General features: G+C 37.4%; 1 protein-coding gene across 2 annotated transcripts in view; it reads left to right on the top strand.

The window, feature by feature from the left end:
- The window catches only part of cntn4 (contactin 4), a 325,246-nt gene that overhangs the window by 93,888 nt on the left and 206,384 nt on the right, over positions 1–24,974 (top strand). For both annotated transcript variants that reach the window (XM_028447019.1, XM_028447018.1), the window contains exon 3: positions 4,404–4,536. In XM_028447019.1, coding sequence (XP_028302820.1) covers positions 4,404–4,536 — 133 coding nt within the window. The remainder of the gene's footprint in view (positions 1–4,403; positions 4,537–24,974) is intronic.

Genomic DNA, 24,974 nt, shown 5'->3' with positions numbered 1-24,974 from the left:
TCTGATACGATATCAGTGCAAATCATACATACTTTTATTACTCATTTTGTAGTGTGGAATGTTATAAAAGGCTTGATCAAGTGATGTTACTCGGAGAACAATAGTCAGCAACAATACTGTAGGTATGAAAAAAACGGACCCATTTATTATTAACCAATTCGTTACATACATTTTAACCTTCAACATAATATCTACAATATTCTACAATTGAATAAATACAATATAATATATATAGATATATAGAGATTTTAGATGCAGTCCAATAAAATCCGAAATACGTTTTCTGGCTGATATCGGACCAATATCCGATATCAATATCGGATTGGGACACCCCTAGCTCTAACATCATCATCAACACTACTCAGCTCTTCATATGAGGGCTGGGTATCGCCAAGTACCTCGCGATACGATACATCACAATACTTTTACCCACAATAACAATTTTATCACAATACATCGATTCTGCGATAATCAATATATCGTTGCAATTCATCCACGATACATTACGATATGTGTCACTGAAGAAATTCAGAATTTATTGACTGCACTGAATCTATTTCACAGGAATTACAAAACATTGTCAATCAATTTCACATGAATGACAGGCTTCTGCAGTCCACACTGAATGCATCGTGTGGGCGAAGCATCGCTAAACAAAAGCAAGACAAGCTAACAAATGCCATGGCAAAGTGGATAACTCCAAACTCCAGGCCGATAAGTATCGTTGCAGATGTTGGTCTGAGGAACGTTCTCATGTTCACAATGAATGATGGCAGGTATGAGCGTCCCTCAAGGCGCACCATCACAAGAAGAACACACAAGCTGTATGAAAAAGTGCACCAACGGTTGCTCTGACTGGAGACTACTGGTGCAGAAGAGTAAGAAGATGTACCATTGGAGGAATGGATGAATGCAGTTAATTCTGTCAGTGTCAATTTTTTATTTATTTATTTGTTTTTACTCAGATTCTCCAAGTAAAATCAAGGAAATCGCACCTTTGTACTTTTTTGCGTGGTCAACCACTTCGTCTCACTCTTTACATGGACACTTGCTACTGAAAAATAGCCTGTTTGTGCTGCTCTCTAATAAATTAAAAATGTTTCTGCTGTTACCTCTTAAGAAAACAAAAGAAAACTGATTTAAAAATGTTGCAGTTGCTCAGACGGTTGATAGTGGCTCTGGTCTCTGAGGGTATATTATGTTGTACTACTGTGTAAAGGGAATTTTGCTCTTAATAAGCACCTTACTTGTTTGTGTTAAAGCTGCAGTTCGTAGAATCTTCTTCTGCTCCGTTTTGAAACCAAAATCAAAACTGAACCTCCCCTAACGGTATATTTTCTGAACGCTCTTAGCAAGTTTTTTCTCAATATAGACAAGTGACAAATGTATGGACTTGATCTTGTGTTATTGGAGGTTTTTCTGGTGTTTTAGAGACTCTAACATGAACGCACATATCACTCTAGTTATTGTCCGGAGCAACGCGGCTGCTGCCGTCAGCTAGTCCCCGCCAGAGAGCACACAGATCCCTGCTGACTGCCACTCTGAGCGGACTGACAAACAACACTCCACTTCCAGACTATAGAATTAATTCACCTTATATAAGGTTATGTTGGTGTTTGTGGCTTTGAACTGTTGTTTCTCCACCTCGTTCTGCCTTTTCCCTTTTGATTTGCTGTGTAACTGTTGTGTCTGTTAAGGAGACTTTTGCTGGGATGTCCGTCATTACACTTTTACTACCGAGGGCACCTGAACGCCCCTCAACTTCAGTCGAGCTGCCAATAGTGAAGCCAAAAACAGCCCACGGTGCACATGTGTTTGTAGAAAGATCTCTGATTGGCTGAAGTCCAGCGTCACACTCCTGGATTTATAAATGTCATTTTACAGAGCCAGGAGAAGGAGAAGAGCTTCACTGTCCACTCAGAACACTTTGATTACAAAATGTTCAAAGATGATTATGGATTTTTGACCAAATGATGCAACAAAAAAAAGTCACATATTACAGCTTTAAGTGTTAACAAGACAAATTTTGTTTCACTTTTGTTCATACAACAGTATTTTTCAAATAAAAGTGTGCAATACACTACATTTGAAATTATTATTGAATTTTGTGCACAACACTGTGATTAATCGCAATTAATTGCAGAGAATAATGCGATTAATTGTGATTACAAACTTTAATTGTTGCCCAGCACATATTAGGGCTGCTCAATTATAGAAAAAATATAATCACGATTATTTTAGTCAAAATTGAAATCACAAATATTATATATAATGATTATTTGTTAAGCAAAAAGTTATTCATTTTTTGTACAATTCAATGTAAAATATATTTTTTAATCATTAATAAAATCCTTCAAACACTAAAATCATGTACGTTCAATTTTGCACCAAACAAAGCACTAATGTGTCTTTGCTCTAGAAGATCATTTGACTTGCCTTGTATGTTTTGCTGCCTTTTTCCTGTCATCAGAATCAAGAAAAAAAATTATCCTCTTGGGGTAACTAGCGATCATGTTTCAAGACCGCTAGCAATGACTTTCCTCGAGTTGGCTTTAGCTTAGAGAGGGGCGGGGTGGAGGAGCTTGCATTTGCATGGATTAAACAACTCAAAGTTTGTATCAATAATCATGAAGTTATGTTTTTTTAGCAAATGAAACATGTTAAAAAAAATATATATATTTTTTTTTTTAATCAAAAATTGATTCATTGCACAGCCCTAACGTATACATATATATATATATATATATACATATACATATACATATACATATACATATACACATATATATACACATATATATATACATATATATATACATATACATATATACATATACATATATACACATATACATATATACATATACATATATATATATATATATATATATAAAAAATACAATACTATTGTAAAGTGCTGCCTGGTAATAATATATTATAGAAACAAGCTCACAGCTTGTTTACAGCTTTTAACAAACAAAAAGTACAGTTCCAGCATGTAGCCTTGGTTTAGATCTTCATATTTTTGGCCAGAATAATTTACTTCTCCACATCGTTTGCTGTAAGTGCAGATCTGCTGGCATTTACAAATGCAAAACATACATTGGCTTGTTCATTCAAAACTTTAGTAAACCAACAATGTATTTAACAGTATGCAGAATATGAAAATAAAGTTTGAATAAAAATACTATTCTGTTGTAACGTGCTGCCTGAGAATAATATTATCAAACAAAAAATACATGAAATATTATCATAAGCTCCTCACAGCTTGTTAACAGCTTTTATCCGCTTCTATAAAGACTCTGATAGCAGTTGTTGTTGTTTGCACTGAGGATGTTTTCTTTCTTGATATTCACACTCGGGTGGTGCCGTTTCAAGTGAGTTAGCATGTTCGTCGTGTTCCTGGAAACATACCCGATCTCAGCTGAACAATTTCGGCACAATGCCCTCGTTTTATCCACTGGTCTTTCTCCATTGCAATATTTCACCCGGAAGCCGAAGTGTTCCCAAGCAGGACACTTCAGCAACAGGGGAGGGTCCTCCAGCTCTGGTTTCTCGCTAGCATTAGCCATGACGTACAGGCTGCACATGTAGCTGCAGGTAGAAGTAAACACACGCGACTTCCGTTCCGGAAACTCACCCGTGCACAACCCTGTACCTGAACCGAACGTCCTGTACCAAAATGTTTTAATACAAATACATGTATTGTTACATACATATATATACATATCCATATACATATATCACTTGCTATCATAATGTAATCATGGGGAAGTTTGGGTTCAGCAACATTATTGACCAGTGGTAACATTTTGGGTTTTATGATTTTTCTCAATAAAGAAATTGCAAATTTCACGGATTTGTATTCAACAAAACCATATCAAAATATCTCCACTAAATAATAAGCTTATTGCTAATTAGATACAAGTGAATCAAACTGAGTGATTGCGGTTGCAATTGAACATAAATCCTCAAAAGCCGTGCCCAAGCAGCATTATTGACTGTTTTAATGCGGTATCTTAGATTGCATTTTTTGTTATTTACAAAAACTACTTTTTATATCATAAGAGCAACAAATACCAGACAAAAACTAAACAAAATGAAGGAACAAACAAAAGCCAGCTGGTTAAAGTCGAGGAAGTCATATTTCTTTGTGTCTGTTGGTGATCATAAATCATGTTTTATACCCAATTACCAGCGAGGAAGTGGGTGATGACACCTCTCAGTAAAAATCATTCTTCCCCTGGTCACTTTGTTGTGTCAGGTTGGTTAAATTGCTATGTTTTGTCACCTTTGTGAAAGACTTAAAGCTGCAACACCTTGTTGGATAATTGGGCACCCTGGCAGGACCCTCTGCTGTAAATCTATTGCCAATCCAACTGTTGTTTTTCTCCATCCCACAGAGAGCAGCGTCCTGCAGAGTCCTGTGTTCACCAAGCAGCCTGGCAGCATCGTGTATCCAGTGGAAACGATGGAGACGAGCAGGGAGGTTGTGTTCAGCTGTGAAGCCCAGGGCAGCCCTCCACCCCTCTATCGGTGAGCGTACCAGCATGGTGCATCATCATCTGTCTTCCTTCTTACTTGTCCTTTTTTTCTGAAGTTATAGGTTGAACAACTTTTAGGTTTGGATTAAAACAAATCCAAATAGTTTATATCTGTCCACCTCCAATTATAGCAAGACCAATTTGATGACTGTCTAAAACTCTAAAAAATAGAAACTTACCGTAATTTCCGGACTATGAAGCGCATCAATGTATTGGTCTGTGACAAAGTGGGTGAGAACATACCATTTGTACCATCTTTTTCATATTGTCTACTAGTTTAGCATCACTATTTAATTGCTGAGGGTTCTTTGTTACTTACCTGCACCACCATGTGTTCCAGGGACAAAGGGAAGGTGGATACCACCATTTCCTGCATTTATACTCTGGGTGACATCTCCAGTGATGTCACTGGTGATGTCACTGGGCGAGACCAAATAGGAGGGGTGGGAGGTAAAATTATGTTTATTTGATTAAGTGATAAATGTTATTTAAATAAGCGCTGTTATAGAGAAACAGTATTTAGCACTTCATGTAGCATTTATGTATGAAGTGGACGTTGGGAATGACTGTTCTTTATCTGATTTAAAGGGGAAGTACTTGGAGCTACCTATGTTGATGGAGTTGCCTTGATTGACACCTGCTGACAGGAGTCTATTTAAGCAGTTGGTCTTGGACTGTTGGGGAGGTTGGATGTCAGTGTAGCTGGGTACACTGGAGGCTAAGACGATGATTACACTTGTCCACATGCTAGATGTACAAACATTGCATGTAAAACTTGGATTTACCATTTCTTTTTGTAAATAAACCTTTTTTTGTACCTGGATTAAGTCTCCCTCGTCTGCCTCCTACCACATCCTTGCCGCTTTGGTACCACTTCCTAACATGGCCGCATTCCAATCATTTAACAATTTCCCCAGAAAAATAAATACTAAGGCCGCATCATTACATAGGCCGCACCCTATTGGCTGATGAGGGTGCCTTTCAAACAAATCGGCCAATCAGAATGGGCAAGTAGGCGAGTTGCTCTACTCCCGCTTGGTTTAACAAAGATTTCTGTGTATGCTGAAGAGTATCCTTTTCCTCACTGCCCCATGTCTACACATCAGTCCATTTACAGCTTTTTAAAGCTGATATCCGGAGTTTCGGAGAAATCTATGTTTATGTATGATTCTTTTGAAATGTGAAAAATAACTAACTGTCTTTTACTATTTTCTACTGCCGGTGGTCATTCATCAATGTATATAAGTCCCTCTTTCGTCCTATAAACCACTATACAAATGGAAAAGATAGCCGAGTGCGCCCAGCCAATAGGCTTCGACTTTCTGTTTTTGAGACTGTCAATCAAAGTGAATGCAGAACTGTGCACGGAAACAAGGCCGCGCGTCACAACAGCAAACGTGTCACGGCAAATTTGCGGTTGACCTCATTTGGAGACATGATTTATTGCTCTGGTTGAATGATGGAGTCCAGTCGAAGCGTGATGATTTTATAAAAAAAAGGATTCATTATAAACTAAATGAAAAAGAGTACAAAAGAAGAAGTGTCCCATCCTGTTGGAATGAAAGGCAGCCCACAACAAGGATGGTCAAAAGTTCCCGGGCAGAGCAAAAAGCAAGACCCACTAACTAACAGTTTCACAGCTTAAGCTTTTATACAGATAACAGAAAAAGTTCCACCCTGAGGTGAGGAGAAGGAGGGGGTCAGATGCCCAACAGTGGAAACTTTTGAGGATGATGAAGACGTGTATGTTATGAGGAAGGCTTGCGTCACTGTTATCTGTCCTTGATAGTGTGTGTGTGCGTGTATATCTGCATGTGAGTTTGAATTTGGCCTTCAGCAGAGACTGTGGATACAATACGATCTGTACTGTTTAATCTAACATGACTCAGCTGTTCAAAAGTGCAAAGAGTAATGCAGTCATCATGTATTAAAACATGACAAATTGTACACATGAACACACATTTGATGATATGATGATGAATATAATAATTGCCATAACACAGGTAAATATGATTTTGGCTCTTACCTGACCCATAGACCTATATCAATGCGATCTTGTTATGTTCTGTGATGCGCGTGCAGAAAAGTAGAGGTGTGGCTTCTGGTGGATTGGCAGAGGCAGGGGGAGGAAGTGGAGATGTTTAGGGTGGGACATCGAGACGTTTGTCAGAAAGTCCAGATATCAGCTTTAATGTCACTTTTTACTGGATGCGCAATCACGCCGCATCCGGACTCTGAGTCAGAATACAGACATGTTCGCTTCTAAACAAACTAAACGTTTTATTTGGCAACTTTAACTTTTACTGTATACAAATGGTCTTGTAAGCTTCTCCATCAGCCTCAGAATCCAGAGCACCGATCACTCCTGAACAAAGCAAATGCGGTGATTTAACAACTTTGATGAACCGTGATGAGGGTGTCTGCATAACAAAATGCCTGATCTGAGTGATTCAGTGGGAGTGCGCTCGATTTAATGAAAACAATTTCATTGGTCCACCAGGTCTAATGTGACAGAGTTGCTCTAGTGGTATCTTTAATTGTGTCCTTAGCCAAGACATTTCACCCATATTAAATTAAATTCCTTAATAACCAAGATGAGACAGATTAGTCCTTAATTGGATTTAGCTAAATGTATTGAAATCTTTGATCGAATATATGATACTCGGTAGCCAATAAGTCTTTATTAATTAATTGCTTATCCATCTTAACATCTGTCACCTGTATTAGCAGCTTTATCTATGCAGTATACCAGTTCCACTGTTTTCCATACTATGGGTCACAACTTGGTCAAGTACAATTTCCAGCAATTTTGTTCATTTATTACTCAAATAAAATCACCTTTCTCGTGGTGCTATGCACATCTTTACCTTACTGATAAGTTCCCTTTACTTTAGTAGTACTACAAATATTTGTAGGATGCGTGTGTGTTCAGGGCTGTACAATGCAACCATTTGTATTGCATTTGTTAATAAAAATCTGTTCTCTGCGAAAAGACATCCACTTGCAGAAGTTGACGTTGCTCTAGAATAATGGCTAAAATGATATCAATATTGATTGTTTGATACATTGACGTATCCCATATCCGTTTCTGAATGGAGGTTGTATTTATTGGTATATACTGTTTGTCTCAATTCAACAACCAAAGAACTACTGTACATTTTCTGATTAACAATTCCACCTTTACTGAACTTTACTTGGAAATCGCGACATTATAAACATTTCCTGTCATTTGTTTCAAACTTTGTCACCTAACAACAATATCAACATAGGTTTATAACAAGTTTCACAAAGCAACACATCCCCTGCAGAGTGGGACAGTCCCCGCCGCCGACAACAAACAACTGTTAGCCTAATTAGGGCTTACTGCGAGAAATGAAAATAGAGAGGAACTGTCTCTTGTGTCACAAAAGAGGAGCTGCTTTTTAGCAATTTTTTCAAATCATGTAGTGCTGAAATGATGGAATGTAAACTGGCACTAAAGTGAAGGATAAGGGTCATACAGTATGTCTATTCTGATTGATGGAGGCATGGGTGTTTCTAGAAAGGATTGCATGGTAGTGTAAGTCCGACTTGTTGAAAACAGGAAACCAGTGAATACACTTGTCAGACAGCAAGAAGTACAGCACGCTCATGCTGTCAGTGTTCAGCGTGGTCAGTAAATGTCAGTATTTATTTATTGTTTGCGTTACCTAACATGCCCCCTGCTGATACTCACTTTTATCAGGTGTGTTTTCTGGAGGGTGACACAACGGTCAAAAAGGATGAAATAAAAGAGAATAAAATAAAAATAATGTTATTACAAAAATATGGGGACATTTTATTTCTTTTTCTTATTCATGAGTAATTAAAAAAGCTCTTTTTGTTATTCTGTAACTTGGCTTTACTATGTAAACACAATGAAACAATCCTTTTGAATTAGGCTTTATCCAATGTTCAGATTTCTGTTTCGTGAATTATGCTTATTAGTGTAGATTTGAGTAAATATCGCCTTGCAGGTCATGGATTGTGTGACATCTCTGACAAATGGAAAAAAGATTTTGTTAGGTATTTGAAAAAAAAAAAAAAAAATTCCTGGTGCACACACGTCGCCGCCTTTTCTTTTTTAAAGCTTTTTTTTGCTTAAAAGCGTGTGTGTCTGTCCATTTCCGGGTTCTTCTTCTTCTGTTTTAATGTTGCATTTCCGTAAACAAGACCCTGACGTGTCGTGTATGGACGTACAGTGTGAGCAGTCAGATCGTGTCAGAGTGTCAGTAATTACAGTGTGAGAACATTCAGACTCTGCAATTGAGTCACACAATATGAGCTGGAGCTGAGTGCAATGATTTAAAAAAAAAATCACACAGTGTATGCTAGAAGTGTGCCAATACATCTATTATTAGATTAATCACAATGTGACACGTGATGATTAAATTGTTTTTCATAATAAATAAATGACAGGAACGCGACCGCTGGTCGCGGAACAAAAGTTCAAGTCGCGCATGCCGCCTGGACATCTGAAGGAACGGACCAGGTAAAGGAGGCGATAGCGGCAGCTAACTCTTTAGCTACATTTACTGAGTGGGAGATTCACTCATTCGAACTAAAAACTAGCATTTGAAAGAATCTAGTGCTGTATCCTAAGATTTCAAAGTTGGCCAAGAGTTACTGTATCTGTTCATTCCTGGTACCATTGTCTCCTTGCCGGGCGCATTCCCATCGCGACGTTGTGCCACGACCGGCTCCGGATCGGCCTTGAAGGGCCCGGCGGCAGGGGCCACAAGCTTTTCAGCACCGCCCGCTCCCAACACGACGCTTGACGGGGCTGTGGACTTGGTCACATCGCTACGTCTTCTCCACTCTGCAGCGATGTCGGTCACCCATGCCACCCGACCTATCGTTTAACACGGACACAGCGGAGAACTCTTTATTCGGAACATGTTGACCAGCTCCTTTTCTAACACAGTTTAGTATCCTAGGCATGATTACAGCAATGGTGATAATGAGTCCCTGGCAGAATTTCATAATTGACAACATCATAAATAATCACTGTGTTCTTTTATCAAAAATAATTACTGTTCTTTTATCAATCCACCTTTTATTTAAAAACCCAAATTCCACATGAGAGGTAATATCGTAAGTTTTATGTTTTTTCATCAAAAATTGGGATAATCATTAATATTGTAATAATTGTTGATTAATCGAATCGTAGCACCCTGAATCGTAATCGAATTGTGAGGTTTCTTAGATGTCACACCCCTAGTTTATGCCCACCTTTAGAAGACACTTCAGTGCTCAGATTGTAGAAATACAGCCCCTCCACGGACACGTTTGTTTGCTTCCAGACAAGCTTGCGCTGACTGCTGTTTGTTCGCTCATTGTTTCATCACTACACACAACCGACGAGTCGACGGAGCATCCATTCTATAAACACTGCAGTGTCTGAGCTACTACGGCAAGCAAGAGGGACAAATGTCATTGCGTTTTTTTTTGTTTTTTTTAACTTTGTTTACTTGATTTAAATCAGGAACCTTTTCATTTTATCTTGTCGTTTTTTCTACTACTCCTTCCATTTATTGTCATGACAGGTTTGCTCTCAGGCTTGGTTCTGCTGTATCCATATATTCCATGTATTCCATAAAACGGGTTATGTTCAAACTCTGAGTATGTTTGGGCTTAAATGAGGGAAACTCTGAGTATCCCATTCCTAAACGCGAGATATGTTCTTCTCTGAATATGTTACCATGGCAACATTGTTCGTGAACTAAACCTGGTCGCTGGCAGGTTTTATCAAAGAAATCGTGGGTTTCTACCTGGCTCCGCCCACCTGAACACCGTTTCTGAACACTTTAATGAACCTTAACACTTTTCTCTGAAACACATTTGTAACATCACACAGCACAGACGTGTTCACATCATTACTAATGTTGTGTTGCTTTACCTTTTTTTTTTTTTGTGATAACGGAGTTTTCTTTCTAACATTGTGGATACAGGTCATTAAGTGAAAGTCACTGAGAGGTTGATCTGCATTAAAACATCTACTGACATCTGTAGTAAAGTTCTCTCAATACGAATCTGTGGATAATATAAAGGAGGAGATGACAATTTAAATGAATCCAGTTTTAAGGCTCAATTGTTGTTTAATATTGTCATACAGTTAAATCTATAAATCATGCATCTTTGAAGGTATGATAGCTCAGTGAATTGTGAGGCTGTGCTTGGGAGCGATGGATCGCGGGTTCACGTCCCGCTTCAGTGTTTTTTTATGACATTTTTTAGGACGTTGAGATGACTCTGGCGACAATATTACATTAAAAATCAATATAATTGATTCGATATGAAGCGGCAGTCACTGTCTTTATATCCAGTGTAACAGGAGGGCTCTCTATGCAGCAATCCTATGCTGCTCCCATGTCTCCTCAGACACATTTTATTCATATTATTCCTCGCTCGTCATGTCACTGAAGCAATAAAGTGTTAAAGCGACCAAAAAGTGTTACTAATTATGGGTAATTTAAGCCACTATAGTCACTGAAGACTGAACGCACCTTTAGAACAGGCTCATATTCCTCAAGCACCGGCTTATTTCACCCATCAGGGTGAATAAATCACTATTTTCCGTTTGGTTGTCATGGCAGTTTGAGTATTCTCTGATCCATTGATGATGGCTTTTTATCGCGCGCTTGCACGTAAGTAACCCAAGGTTTACATACTCAGGGTTGATTGATCCACTTCATACCAACTGTAATGGAATCAGATACCCATAGTTTATGGATAAACTCAGAGTTTGTTAACCCTACTTTATGGAATATCCCTCAGCTGTGCAAATGAAGTCTGAGCTGATCAGGGGCATGTAATGCAAATGTTGTCCATTAATTCTGTATTCTGGTGGATTTACCTCTCAACCCCCTGCTGGGAACATGTGTTGACTCTCTGGAGCCTGGCAGACACATGTTAAACTCTACATGCACCCAACTCAAACATGTTTTCAGAGCTTGCACAGTGCAGAGAGCAGTTGTTTTATTCCTCTTTGCATGGACCATTACTCTGTTGTGTTGTGTTGTGTTGTGTTGTGTAGTGCAGTGTTGTGTAGTGTTGTGTTGTGTTGCAGCTTCCTTAGCAAGTAAAAGTTCAGATCAATGATTGTTGCCCCGAGATTTGGAATGATTGGTGTGTTTGTTATGTGCAGCTGAGCCAGCTTCTAGGATGGCCTAATCAGCTGTTCTCTGCTGAAGCTGTTGTGAGGTCCTGTCAGAGCCAGTGCCTGCTTAAGATGTTTAGCAACCAGCTGCTGAAATATGCTCAGACTTCATTATTTGCACATCACAGTGATACAGGTTGGTCAATCAAGCTGTCCTTATAAGACATTGCACCAGTGCATTTGCCCTACTCTAAGCTAGGGCAATAAATGTTGCGTAACAAAAAAGGGTTCCATTTAATATTTATTCACTGGTTTCCATCATTGCTGTCAAACATATGATGCTCCAATTCCAGTTTAACTGCAGACTCAGTAAATAATTGATTAGAATAGATTGTAAAGATAACAACCCGAAACTATACGTTTTTATCTATACTTGACTAAATTGTGATGTTATACATAATATATATATATATATATATATATATATATATATATATATATATATATATATATATATATATATATATATATATATATATATATGTGTGTGTGTGTGTGTGTGTGTATTTTTTAAACAGCTATTTTCAAAAAACTAAATTTGGTTGGTTGAATTAAAAAAAAAAAAAAGGTGGGTCGTAATTTAATGACCGTGGAAAAATGTGGGTCCCAGGGTGAGACCAGATGAAAACCCCTGGTTTAAAGGACATCAGGGCTTGAATGGATTTTTTATTTTTTATCCCTGAATGAAAATAAAACTGAGGTGGTCCTATTTGGTCATCCTGACCAGGTGCAGTCCCTCACCTGCTCCCTGGGCTTTCTAGCGCCCTACATTGGTCCCCAGGCTAGGAGCCTTGGTTTTATCATGGATGGTGCTTTTAAATTAGTGAGACAGGTCAGCTCAGTGGTAAAGTCCAGCTTCTTTCAGCTAAGGCTGCTGGCAAAAGTCAAACCCTATCTGGCCCATAGGGACCTTGAAAAGGTGATCCATGCTTTTATCACGTCACGTCTGGACTTCTGTTATTGTCTTTTTGTTGGCATCAGTCAGTCCGAGCTCAACCGCCTCCAGCTCGTCTAAAATGCAGCGGCTCATCTTTTAACTGGGACTAAAAAACGTGAGCACATAACTCCTGCACTGGCTTCCAGTAAAGTACAGGATTTATTTTAAGGTTATTTTATTGGTTTTTAAGTCCCTGAATGGGCTGGCCCCTCAGTACCTGGCAGACCTCCTTTCCTTGCACCGGCCCTCCAGAACTCTGATATCATCCAACCAAATGGTTGTAGACGTCTCTTATTCCGTTTTAAAATCCAGAAGTGACCATTCTTTTTCTATGGCAGCTCCCACCCTCCGGAATGCACTATCGCTAGCTGTGCGGGACCGCCGACAGCCTGTCCTCCTTTAAAACTATGCTGAAAACTCACTTGTTTGCTCTGGCCTTCGGCGGAGCTTAAAAAGTTTCTTAAATCTTTTAATGTTTTACTAGTGGGGTCTTATTGTTGTTTAATGTCTTTTGTTTTAATGGTGTTATATATTTATTCTCTTCACTGTAAAGCACTTTGGTATGCTACTGGCTGTTTTAATGTGCTATATAAATAAAGCTGACATTGACATTGACAAATTGCAATAGTTTACAAATCAGTAAAACAACAAAGGGAACAAAGATAAAACATCACTAGTACAGAAAAAGCAAATACATGCATCACAGTATGTCACTTCATCCAAAAGTTTTCTTTTTTTTTCACCTTTTTTGTTTTTCAGAAACCTTAGAGTATTCATATAGGGCTTTATTCTCCCATGCACTTCAGTGAGAAAAGCCACGCAGCGTCGCTGTTTTTGGCTGCGTGCTATTCTCCCCCTGTACTTAAGTTAGTCACTGCGTGCCTTCATCCCAGCGCCCTGAAATGTGGGCATTCCCATTGAAATCTTAAGTTATTTTCCTGTTACGCGCTTCTGAACCTGGAATATGTGCAGCGCCCCGGGAAGGTGAAACATTATATTGCACTAGAAGTTTGGACTTAGTTACAATTTAAGCCACTCATTATATTGCAGAAGAGACTCCCAGAAAGAATCTATCCAAAGTAACACTGTCACGGGGGTGGTGGGGGTAACACCAGTAGCGTAGCTCTGATCAGCTGTCCCAAGGTGTGCACGTCAGCTGCTGCAGCTCGGTAAATGAAACTCTGACAGACGTCAGAATGATGTCAAACTATCCGCTTCGTCTTCAATAAAAGTTTGTAATAGCAGCATAACAGCATGAAGTTGCCAAATCACCATGTTGGATTTGTTCAGAAGTGATTGCGTCCGTATTCTGACTCAGAGTCCGACTCGCTGTGATCGCTCCACATTAGTTCACAGTAAGAAGAGTGGACACAGTCGTGTATCAGTCTGGTCCCAGTAAGAAGTGATCATAAAAAGCTGTAAATGGACTGATATGTAGACGTGGGGCAGTGAGAAGCTGACTTCATGTAGTCTCTGTGAAACCTAACTTGAGTACAGCAGCCCGCCTACCTGCCCGTTCTGATTGGCCGAGTTGTCTGGGCACCCTCATCAGCCAATAGAGTGCGGCTTATGTTATGCTGCTGCATTTGTGTGGATTTTTCTGAGAAAATTGCTAAAGTATTGGAATGCAGCCAATGAAACAGTGTGCTTTATTGTCTGGAACTTACGGTATATATCTACAGTATATACCGTACTGTACATACACATACAGACACACATGCATACATATATACATACATACATTGTGTGGGTCTACAAAGGACTGTCTAGGACTGCAGGATAACTTTACTACTAGAAATGGCTGTGCCACTCCTGTAAGCACACACTCACTCCCTCTGTTCACTTCTGTCTTCATAGTGTCTGAGCAGTAAGATGTTCTCTCTGATACTAACTCCAGTATTAACTCCTCTAAACAATCGCAGCATCACGTTTTATCAACGGGGCGACAAAAATGGCATCGCTCTTATTCTTCTTTTTGTTTCCCTCCCAAACTCCTTTTCCCCTGTTTCCCCCATCACTTGGGTGTAACACTGCATTCCCTTTTCATATGTTTTTATTTCTCTCTCATAAAGTCTGGTTTACTCTTTCTTAGGGAGGGCAGGTGACATGGTCACATGTAAGCAAAAATAATAAATGTAATATTGCTATATTTATAACAAAACATGCATAGATGTTGCATAAAAGATTGCATTTTTTATTGTTTTAACCCCGGGCGACATATGCAGACATTGGGGGGGTTGGGAATAAATTGTACGTTTTTTTGTCGATTAAAAAGCCCTTGATTAAAATGACATTTTCTCTATGCCGTAGCCACCACCATTTATAAATGCACTAAACTGCACTTTTTGAGCCATACTTTGATATTCTGTATTGTTTTTAGTAGAAACCACTCAACCTTCTCAACAAATGGGAAGAGTATTAATACTCCATCATTTTGGGTTGTGTCATGTTATTAATGTCTGACCTCAGGTATCACAAATACTGGTTTCTATGGCAGTTTCCCACAGGCAGTGAGTGTATTATACATAGTGTTGAATAATTTACATCCTGAACCTTTGTTTTATATCTTTATTAGTCCATCTCGGGTCATGCGCTTGTTCTTCCTCCCACTTTTTTCCTTTAGTTATTAGAACAAACCTAACACTTTGATGGGGGAGGTTTAGGATTTCATCAGCTCATCCAAAGTTTTAAAACTAACACTTAATCATCTCAGTGTCTGCAAGGTGGTGACATGTCCTGTACTGAGGTGACAATGTGTGTTTCCGGTGCTCCAGGAAGATGTTTGTGAAGCGCGCAAGGTTTTTGATGATGTAAGAAGTGATGCAAGAAGTCTGGCGAGCTGCCTATACCATGTTACCTCTTCATAAAAAGCGTTAGACGGTTTGGCGTGCTATTAGAAATAATAAGAACATTGAAACGCATTGGTAGAACTGGAAGTTGATGGGTGTTGTTTTTTAACGCGACAAAAGTGAGTCTGACATGTAGTGGGATATTGTGAATATTAGCACTACTAATAATTGTAGTCTTTCTACTAATTAATAAATGTCATTGAAATCACTGATGAAGAGTATTGTGCATACAGCTTATGCTCGTCTACGTTTGAAGTTTTGTTCTCGAATACAAAACCACGGAAGGAACAGATGGAGCTGTGTAATTTTTTGGCATTATCGTTTGAACACAATTCAGTTCAAAGCATCACACACACACACACAACCACTGTGTTTCACATTAATTGTCCACTTTAGGACACAGTGGAGTACATGAAGTAAAAAGTAGCTTCGACACGTGCTAACCCAGAGGTGGGCAACTTTTATCCGAGATGAGGCCACAAAAATGTCTGATCAAAGGGCCACATTATGTACTGTACATTCATTCAGAATAATGACCTGATAATCTGAGCAATAACACAGGGAAGAACAGAGGGTTTTTAGAGCAATTTTGTGCGTTTTTCTGTCATTCTGTGTATGTTTGTTTATTATGTGCTTTTCTGTTGTCCTTTTGTGTATTTTTCCTGTAAAATGTATCTCTTTTGGAGTCATATTGTGTATTTCTGTTGTTGTTTTGTTGTTTGTAGTACTGTGGGTTTGTGGAGTAATTTTTTTGCTGTTTTTCTTGTCTTTTTGTGTACTTTTGTTGTCATTTCTGTCATTTTGTATGTTTTTTTTTTATCATTTTGTATATTTGTGTTCTCATTTTTTATTTGGAGTTTTTTGTGTATTTCTGTTGTTGTTTTTTGCATTTCTGTTGTAGTTTTGTGTGTTTTTGGAGTATATACTGTATTTTCCTGCAGTGTTGTAATACTTTGTATTTTTTCATGTATTATTGCTTATGTTTTGTGTATTTTTCTGTCGTTTTGTACATTTACTGCACAAAATTAGACCGAGGGCCATCAGTTGCCCATGTCTGTGCTAACCAGTTAGAATGAAAGTGTCCGCCTTAAATTAAGATTTATCACGCTATCACTACTGTAACATGCTCAAAATGCTGATAAAACCACATTTTTTTCATGGGTATGGCTAAAGTGTATTTAAACAAACTTTGGAATCTGACCATTTGTTTCTCCAACTTTTGACCAACAATTACTTCCATTACGAACTGACTACATTTGACACTTTTAATTACTTGTTTCTCTCTCACTTTTTTTTTTTATTTTTTTTTTTTATTTGTACGAATCCCTAAAATAGGATCTGGTAAAACTATCAAATAAATGTGAGATTTTTTTTTAATGGAACAGAATTCTGTAAATATTGAGCCATGGCTTATCACTGAGCAGACAGTATGCTGTTGTCAAGAATGGAAGAAGGCTTTAGAAACAAACACAGCAACAGGAAATAAACAGATTAAGATCTGACAAAGAAAACCATACTACAGCAATGCACAGGAACAAAATTGAAAGACAAGCCCAGAAAAAAAAGAATGTACGTGGTTCAAAAACTCTCAAGCTAATGTAAGAGTGGTCACAGCACTGCCAATCACACCATAGAGCATACTTTCCTTGCCGCCATGATGAATTCATGTTGGGTGTGAGATACATATGTATGTGCATATACGTACTGTATATATGCATATGTGTGTATCCATAAAATGAAGAGTCCGTCCTTAAGACTGCTCTACTGTAAAGTGTCTTGAGATACCATTGGTTATGATTTGGCGCTATACAAATAAAAGATTGATTGATTGATTGACTTAAAAAACATAATCAAATAAATAGAATCAGCCCCCAAACCATGGGTTGTGACAGCTGTGTTTGTTATATTTATAAAACTAAATGTAGCTACACCTGCTGTGACATCCTCTCAGGTTAAACCATTTATTTTATTTTCAACATGTAGCGTGAAGTTGTTTTAAAACACAAGAAAAGTCAAGTTATCCACTAATCATTTTTTGCACATTTCAAATATAGACATCATTAATAAACATAATTGATAACAGTTCTTTTTTTTTATTTTTAGGTTTTTGTAATATTTACTTTTATTCAGACAGGAAATATTTTATCTCCTGACATGTTTTCATCTGCTAGTCTTGTACAGTACATGCTACGAGGAAGCTCATAAGGAAAGATGAAAGCCATCAGCAGATGCTTTGAATGTATTAGTTGCTTTGTAGTGGGGATGCAACGTTATCAAAATTTCAAGGTACATTATCGTCACATATTAAGGCCACGGTACGGTATTATTGCAGTATTGTTGTAAAAAAAAAAAAAAGACTTAAAAGACACCATAGTGTGAAAAATGAAGTGTGAGGAATGTTAAGGATAAACACAAATGATCTAATCATATTTATTCAGTCCCTCCAATATTTTGTGACCAATTTGTTTGGTTTTTGCTGCATAAAGCAGCCTTTTCAAAAACTTGCAGCAAAAGTTGTACCATTATTGTTATTGTTAGTATGTGACTTTATTGTTTGCCATAACTTTGCATAAACAAAAAAAAGAATTTGCCTCTGAATTATTTCATAACAATAAAGTTAACAACAATTTAACAAGTTACGGATCATTTTTATCACATTTTAAGGGTTAACAGTGCAGAGAATATTACATAGAGAATCAGTGGTTGTTTAAGTTTTTGAAACAAAAACAAAAACTCCCATCATAAAATAATGGTACTTTTCCTGTAAGAATCTCCTCACTGCAGGATTACTCACAACTTTTACTCCATAGCCTACTTGCTTGCTGCAGAAGAGTCACATGCGTGCAGTGATAGTACATTGGGCATTGGGCGAACGCACCAACATTATTGGCCACTGCTACCGTTTTGAACTGTGCCTGTCGTGAATTTTAGTTCAAAGCTCTATTAAAGATCATATTTAATCTATAGAGGTTTAGTCATCTTATTTTGTATAAAAGTCCTTCTTTGAGCAGGAGGGAGATTGAAGCATGGGCTGACCTAGTAAAAGTTTTCCACATGGCTCCTCCTCTGTGCTAAGGCTGCACGATTAATCACATTTTAATCGTGATCACGATTGTAGCCTTCACGATTAAATTAACCTGATCGTCGGCAATTTCTAATCTGGCACTTTCTCTTACTCAGTAGTCATCCAACCACCAGGGGGGGCGAACATATGATTAAGGCTTTATTAAGCTGCCTTAATAACAAGCTAGCAGCGCTTCAGTGGCTCTGCAGCTTTGGGTCACTTTGTAAACTAGACTGATGTGGAGTGACCAATCTGCAATCCAATCTGCTATAGAACACACAAAATCTTAAAACAAGAAAAAATCTCTTACTGTTCACTGGTTTTGGCATCTGCATGCGTGATATAACTTGATTTTGTATAAAATCTACTTGAAATAAGATATAATATCTATGAACGATTGCTCTAGAAAGAATAATTTAAAACAAGTCAAATTATCTTAATAAGAACGTGTCCTAATAAGTGAAAACATCTAGAATCTAAACTTCTAAGATTAATATTCTTAATTTAAGTCAGTTTCACTTGGTTAGGAAATTCATTTTTGTAGTGTGGTCTGTTAACTTAAAGACCCGCCGCTCTGCTTCAGCTGTAGGCTGAGATGAAGTCAGGCAGAAATAGCAAGTTCTGATGAACTACGGCCAGGCCTGCGTGCTATTCGTCTCCGCGAAGAATAGCACGTACCACGTTCCCGAGAATTCTGTCAAATGACTAGGTTTCACCGAGTTAAAAAAGGTCTCCAAGAGGCTTTTGGCATTCGTTCATAGAATATCCATGTCAAATTACAGCCTGATTCAACAAGCATGAATGGAGGAGTAGTCATTTGACCCCTGGCCCCCTGGTCGCCCCCTGGTGGCCCCGTGACATATAAGGAGTAATGAGCCCCATTCATATATTGGTATGCTGGGCTCTACACTAACTTTTCCAGTGGTGGCACTGGTGCGAGCAACTTTTTCAGTTGCTCGCACCAGCACAGAATTTGGTCACACCCTTTTTTTGAACGTCGGGGGGGGGAGTGTACAGCATAGCCATGCATGCTGATGTATAGTTGACTTAACTGGCGTACCATAGTTTTGTATGAAGTAAAGACTGACAATGACTTGAGGTATATTTTTGCAAAATGTTTTCAGGTTTTAGTGACAATATTAAGTTTTTCTGCAACAAGCAGTGGATGAAATAACAGGTCATTTATTTTATATAATTCTAAAAGAAGACGTAGCAAAAAATTTAAATAACAGCAAAGCATAACAAGAGGTTACATGTATTCTGTTTTTTTTTTTGCACAAAGGCTGTACTTGAATTACCTTAACCGTAGCATACCTTAGCACCTGCATTGCTTTAACCCATGGAATTAAATTCAGAGGGTCCAGCTCTTATAGTGGGGTCTCTAACCCTCTTCCCCTGGTCAGGGGTCTGCAACCTTTACTCTACAAGGAACCATTTAACCTCATCTCACCTGGATTAAAGTCCTCCTTGAGCCAAAAAAATACCTTCTCAATGTAGAAGATACAGTGTATTAAATTATATACAGTTAAAACTATATAGAATAATGTTTGATTTAATTTAATTTGATTTATATTGATCATGTAAATGGAAACTTCAAAACAGTTTAAAATAAAATAAAATAAATTGACATCAAGAAATAAAACAGTATCTTACATCTCAGTTTACATGAACTCAATGTTATATATATATAAGATGTTTTTAGTTAATGGGTTTGAAAGACTTACATTTTAAATTTTTGGGTACATTTTATAATATTTATTATTATTCTTGTGTAAAACTGTTCATATGTTTTTTTGTTGATACATATATTTTTCCTAACAAGATGAATATTGTGATTAAAATATTGATCCAAATAATCGTGATTATCATTTTGGCCATAATCGTGCAGCCCTACTCTGTGCTGTTTGTCACTTCCTTCTTACACTGTGCAGGGGATCCTGGGAGATGTAGTTTGCTTCTCGAACTGGCTCACTCAATAGCACCAAAGAAAAACTACACTTGCGAGAGAACTCCGAATTTCCCGTTTGATAAATTTACATGCCACGGCATTATTTCAAGCATTAGACCGAAATACTGCAGTATTTATAATACAGTTACATTTATACTTTGTAGTGTACTAAATGCTGTCAGAGCCCTGGATCCTCAAAGCATTACCAACCAAAATGTCTTTCCCTTCCAGTGTAAAGTACTTCTTACACATCCCTGAGCTCCAGGCTTTAGAAAAAAGAACACAACGTTTTCATTCACTGCTTCATGAGCCAGATGGTGTAGCATTATGTCACTATGTACACGGCCTGTTGTTACATGACTGGATAAAGCATGTGCCTAACAAATAGAGTGGCCTGCTGCTGTCATAAATCACTGTAAACAGAATTAACAAATTATTTAGTTTGCATGTGTTTGATATAAGCTGTTCCAGTTCTCACAGAGGATATGCATATTTTTTATATATATATATATATATATATATGGCAAGCCGTTCAGGAAATTATATATATATGAGACTTAATATACTGTATATATATAAAAGACTTAATATATATATGAAAGATTTAATATATATATATATGAAAGACTTTATATACGTATATATATGAAAAACACCACACAGAACGACCGACAGACAGACTTTTATTCTGCTGCGTTTGATAAAAATGATCTTGTATCATGTTTTCCACCTCACACCGATAGCAGAGGTGTAATTTGTGTCGATGACGTTTCGTTTAAAAGATTTTATAACGTGCAAAATAAACGGCCGGTAACAATGGTTTTTGTAAAATTGTCAAATGGTAGAAGTTCTAACATCTATTGTTCCTCACGCCAGCCTCACAGTCGATAGTCAGTCACCAGATTATCTGGATACTATTTGGATCGTAACACCGCGAAACAAAACATAAACGTGAGCAGATTTTTACGAGTTAAAACATCCACAGACTGAATGAAAACATGGGCAGGACCAGAAAACTGCTGAAATAAATCCTAAACAGTCCTATTGTGTGAGGAGACGTCCTGGACCGGGTGGGGTGGGGTGGGGGGGGCGAAACGAGGTGCAGCACTTCTCTAGAAAGTCCCCTAACATCCTCTGTCTACAACTTTAGCCCATTTACTCAGAGTCGTTCGACACAGAAGAGGTGTGAGAACATGAGCTTGAGCTGAAGCTGATACAACGATTGAAAAAATCGCACAGTGTCTGGCTGTCTTTACTCTTCTGTCTCGAATGATATAAATGACTACAAAGATGGCGTCCGGGTTTTTCATATATACATATTAAGTCTTTCATATATATATATAAATACACTTTCATATATATATTAAGTCTTTCATATATATATATATATATATATTAAGTCTTTTCTATATATATTAAGTCTTTCATATATATATATTAAGTCTCATATATATATATAATTTCCTGAATGGCTTGCCATAGTTCAGGAAATTAAATATATATATCAAAGTCTGAATATATATAAGAAAAGTTTATATATATATATATATATGAAAAACCCGGACGCCATCTTTGTAGTCATTTATATCATTCGAGACAGAAGAGGTAAAGACAGCCAGACACTGTGCGATTTTTTCAATCGTTGTAGCAGCTTCAGCTCAAGCTCATGTTCTCACACCTCTTCTGTGTCGAACGACTCTGAGTAAATGGGCAAAAGTTGTTGACAGAGGCTGTTAGGGGACTTTCTAGAGAAGTGCTGCACCTCGTCTCGTAAAAAGCTGCTCACGTTTAGGTTTTGTTTCGCGGTGTTACGGTCCACATAGTATCCAGATAAACTGGTGACTGGCTATCGACTGTGAGGCTGATGTGAGGAACAATAGATGTTAGAACTTCTACTATTTGACAATTTTACAAAAACAATTGCAGCTTTTTTACGGGCAGTAAAATGTTTATATTGTACGTTATAAAATCTTTTAAACGAAACGTCATCGACACACAAATTACACCTCTGCTATTGGTGTGAGGTGGAAGACATGATACAAGATCATTTTTTATCAAACACAGCAGAATAAAAGTCTGTCTGTCGGTCGTTATGTGTGGTCTTTCATATATATATATATACTGTATATATATATATATATATATATATATATAATACACTTTCATGTATATATTAAGTCTTTCATATATATATATATAAATATATATATATAATATCTGCAGAAGTCTGGGATTGGGGATTAAATTAAGGCAATATTGTAAATGCGTATGAAGGCTGGTTGGATATTAACTTGATCAAAACTTGATGAGGATTGTAAGTGATGTCATGAATAAATCTATCATTTGCTTGGATGAGTTGTGAAATTTCCTCATCTCAGGAGGGAGTAAATGTCGAGGGCATGAGAGCGAAATTTGGTGACGAAGTGAGAACATCACTTGTTACATTTAAACTGCTTAATTAAACCCACACATGGGGCATGACCATCAGTTCATAGTGTACCATTTGTTAAGGGGCTTTTGTCTTCATATGGACCATAAAGGTAAAAATCTGTTGCATGCTGTTGATTTTATTGTTTTCATAAACTTAGTGATTAATACCAACCCAACATCTCTTTGTTTTATTGCAGCACTATATGTTTTTCTAAAATATGTTATTGTAATATTACAATACAAGATATAAAAATATATTAATGTCATTTTTTTAGGGAAAAAAAATGTTATTTTTAATTAATTGTTCAATATAAACCAATGTTGGTCAAGGCTACATTCTCTGCACCAGATACGCCCCCAGCGGTGCACCAATTCACCTTTATTTCACCACAAAGTACTGCAGACACGCCACATGGTTATGTGAATTGACACACTGTCTAACAATAAGATGCTTTAAGAGCCAATCCTGTGTCTTTTAAGTATGCAATTGAAAACTTTTTATGGCTTTAATTTCTGGTGTCACCCTTAACCTAAAATCAGTTCTAGGTGTCAGTAGGAGTGTGACGATATCGCGATACAGCGATATTTTGCATATTTTCCGCACAATCAATTATCAATATGCTCACGCTATCAATTTTTTATTTTTTTTATTTTATTTTTAATTTTAATCACTTAATTAATTTATTTATTTTCAAAACCTTTTCTGCTTTTTCACTAAAATATACAGGTAGGTCTTCACAGAAATGTTGTCACTGTTTGTTGAAGGAATCAATGGATTATTGCACTATAATGGTGTCACTGGCAAGAAAGACCCTATTTTTGTTTACAGAAAGCACTATTGGAGATACTTATTTGTTTACATTGGTAAGTTGACACTTATTTACAGAAATGTTGCACTAAAATAGTGTCACTGTTCATAGGACACTTTTTCAATTTATTGTCTTTCAGAGATATGAAATAAAAATTGTATCTTTGTTTTTTCTTTTTATGTCATAGATTATCGTAGAGGTACCCAGTGGTTCCCACCCCTAGGTGTAAGCACTCACCCTCTCCTTCTGTTCCCAGGCACTGTCTCACCTTAACTCCTTTTTCCCTGTTCCTTTCCCCCCTCACCAAGGTGTAACACTGCCCTCTGTTTTACTGTTTTATATCCTCCCTCCATTAAATTTTTCCTTAGGGAGGGCTGGTGATGGTCACAATTATGCAATAAAAATAATGAATCTTATTTCATTACAATAATTAAACATGCATAGCAGTCGTAAAAAGATGGCACGACATGTAGTGTGTTGACCTTCGGAAGCATGTGCAGACAAGGTTAAATAAACAAGTAAATGGAGCATAGTGTGCGTTTCCCAAGGGCATGTGTATGAGACTTTGCACGTGAAAGTGTTAGGGGTGTAACGATTATTCGTAAGGCAGTTAAAAATCGATTCGAAGGTATCACGTTTCACATCGATACTGTGAAAATTGAATCGCAGTACTTTTTTTCAACAGCAGAGTGCACTATATATCCTTCTCTTGTCCAGAAGTGTTGGCGGCGGAATCTGCTACTCTACTTTCTTTCTGATTGTCTTTTACTCTTAAACATGTTCGTGAATGATTCCTTACTCCTTTAGCACCTAAATAATATCTGTAATATTACGTGAATATCTGTAAAACTCACGTTTTTTTATTAGCTCTGTCTGCTAGCGCATAGCATCTCTTCTTCACTGCAAGAATTTCTGCATGCCAACCGACCACTGGGTTACCAGTGCCCTCTGCTGGTCCAAACAAATATCTGACGTAAATACAGTGAAATGACTGTTTTTTTTTTTTAAAAAAAAAAAAAAAGTCCAATTGTTAAGGCACAAAATACATTTTCAGTTGCACTTTTAAAAAAAGAAAAATAACTTTTATGCAGTTTTGCATTGTTTACTATAGAACCAGAATTTAAATTTATAGGCTTCTTCTTCATTTGTATTATTCCTTTATTTATTTCATTCAAGATTTATTTTTAGTTAAATTGCATTGTTTTGAATAGTTTAT

The sequence above is a fragment of the Gouania willdenowi genome, chromosome 5 (genome assembly GCF_900634775.1).
Source record: "Gouania willdenowi chromosome 5, fGouWil2.1, whole genome shotgun sequence".
NCBI lineage: Eukaryota > Metazoa > Chordata > Actinopteri > Blenniiformes > Gobiesocidae > Gouania > Gouania willdenowi.
This window is presented reverse-complemented; position numbering and strand designations above follow the sequence as displayed.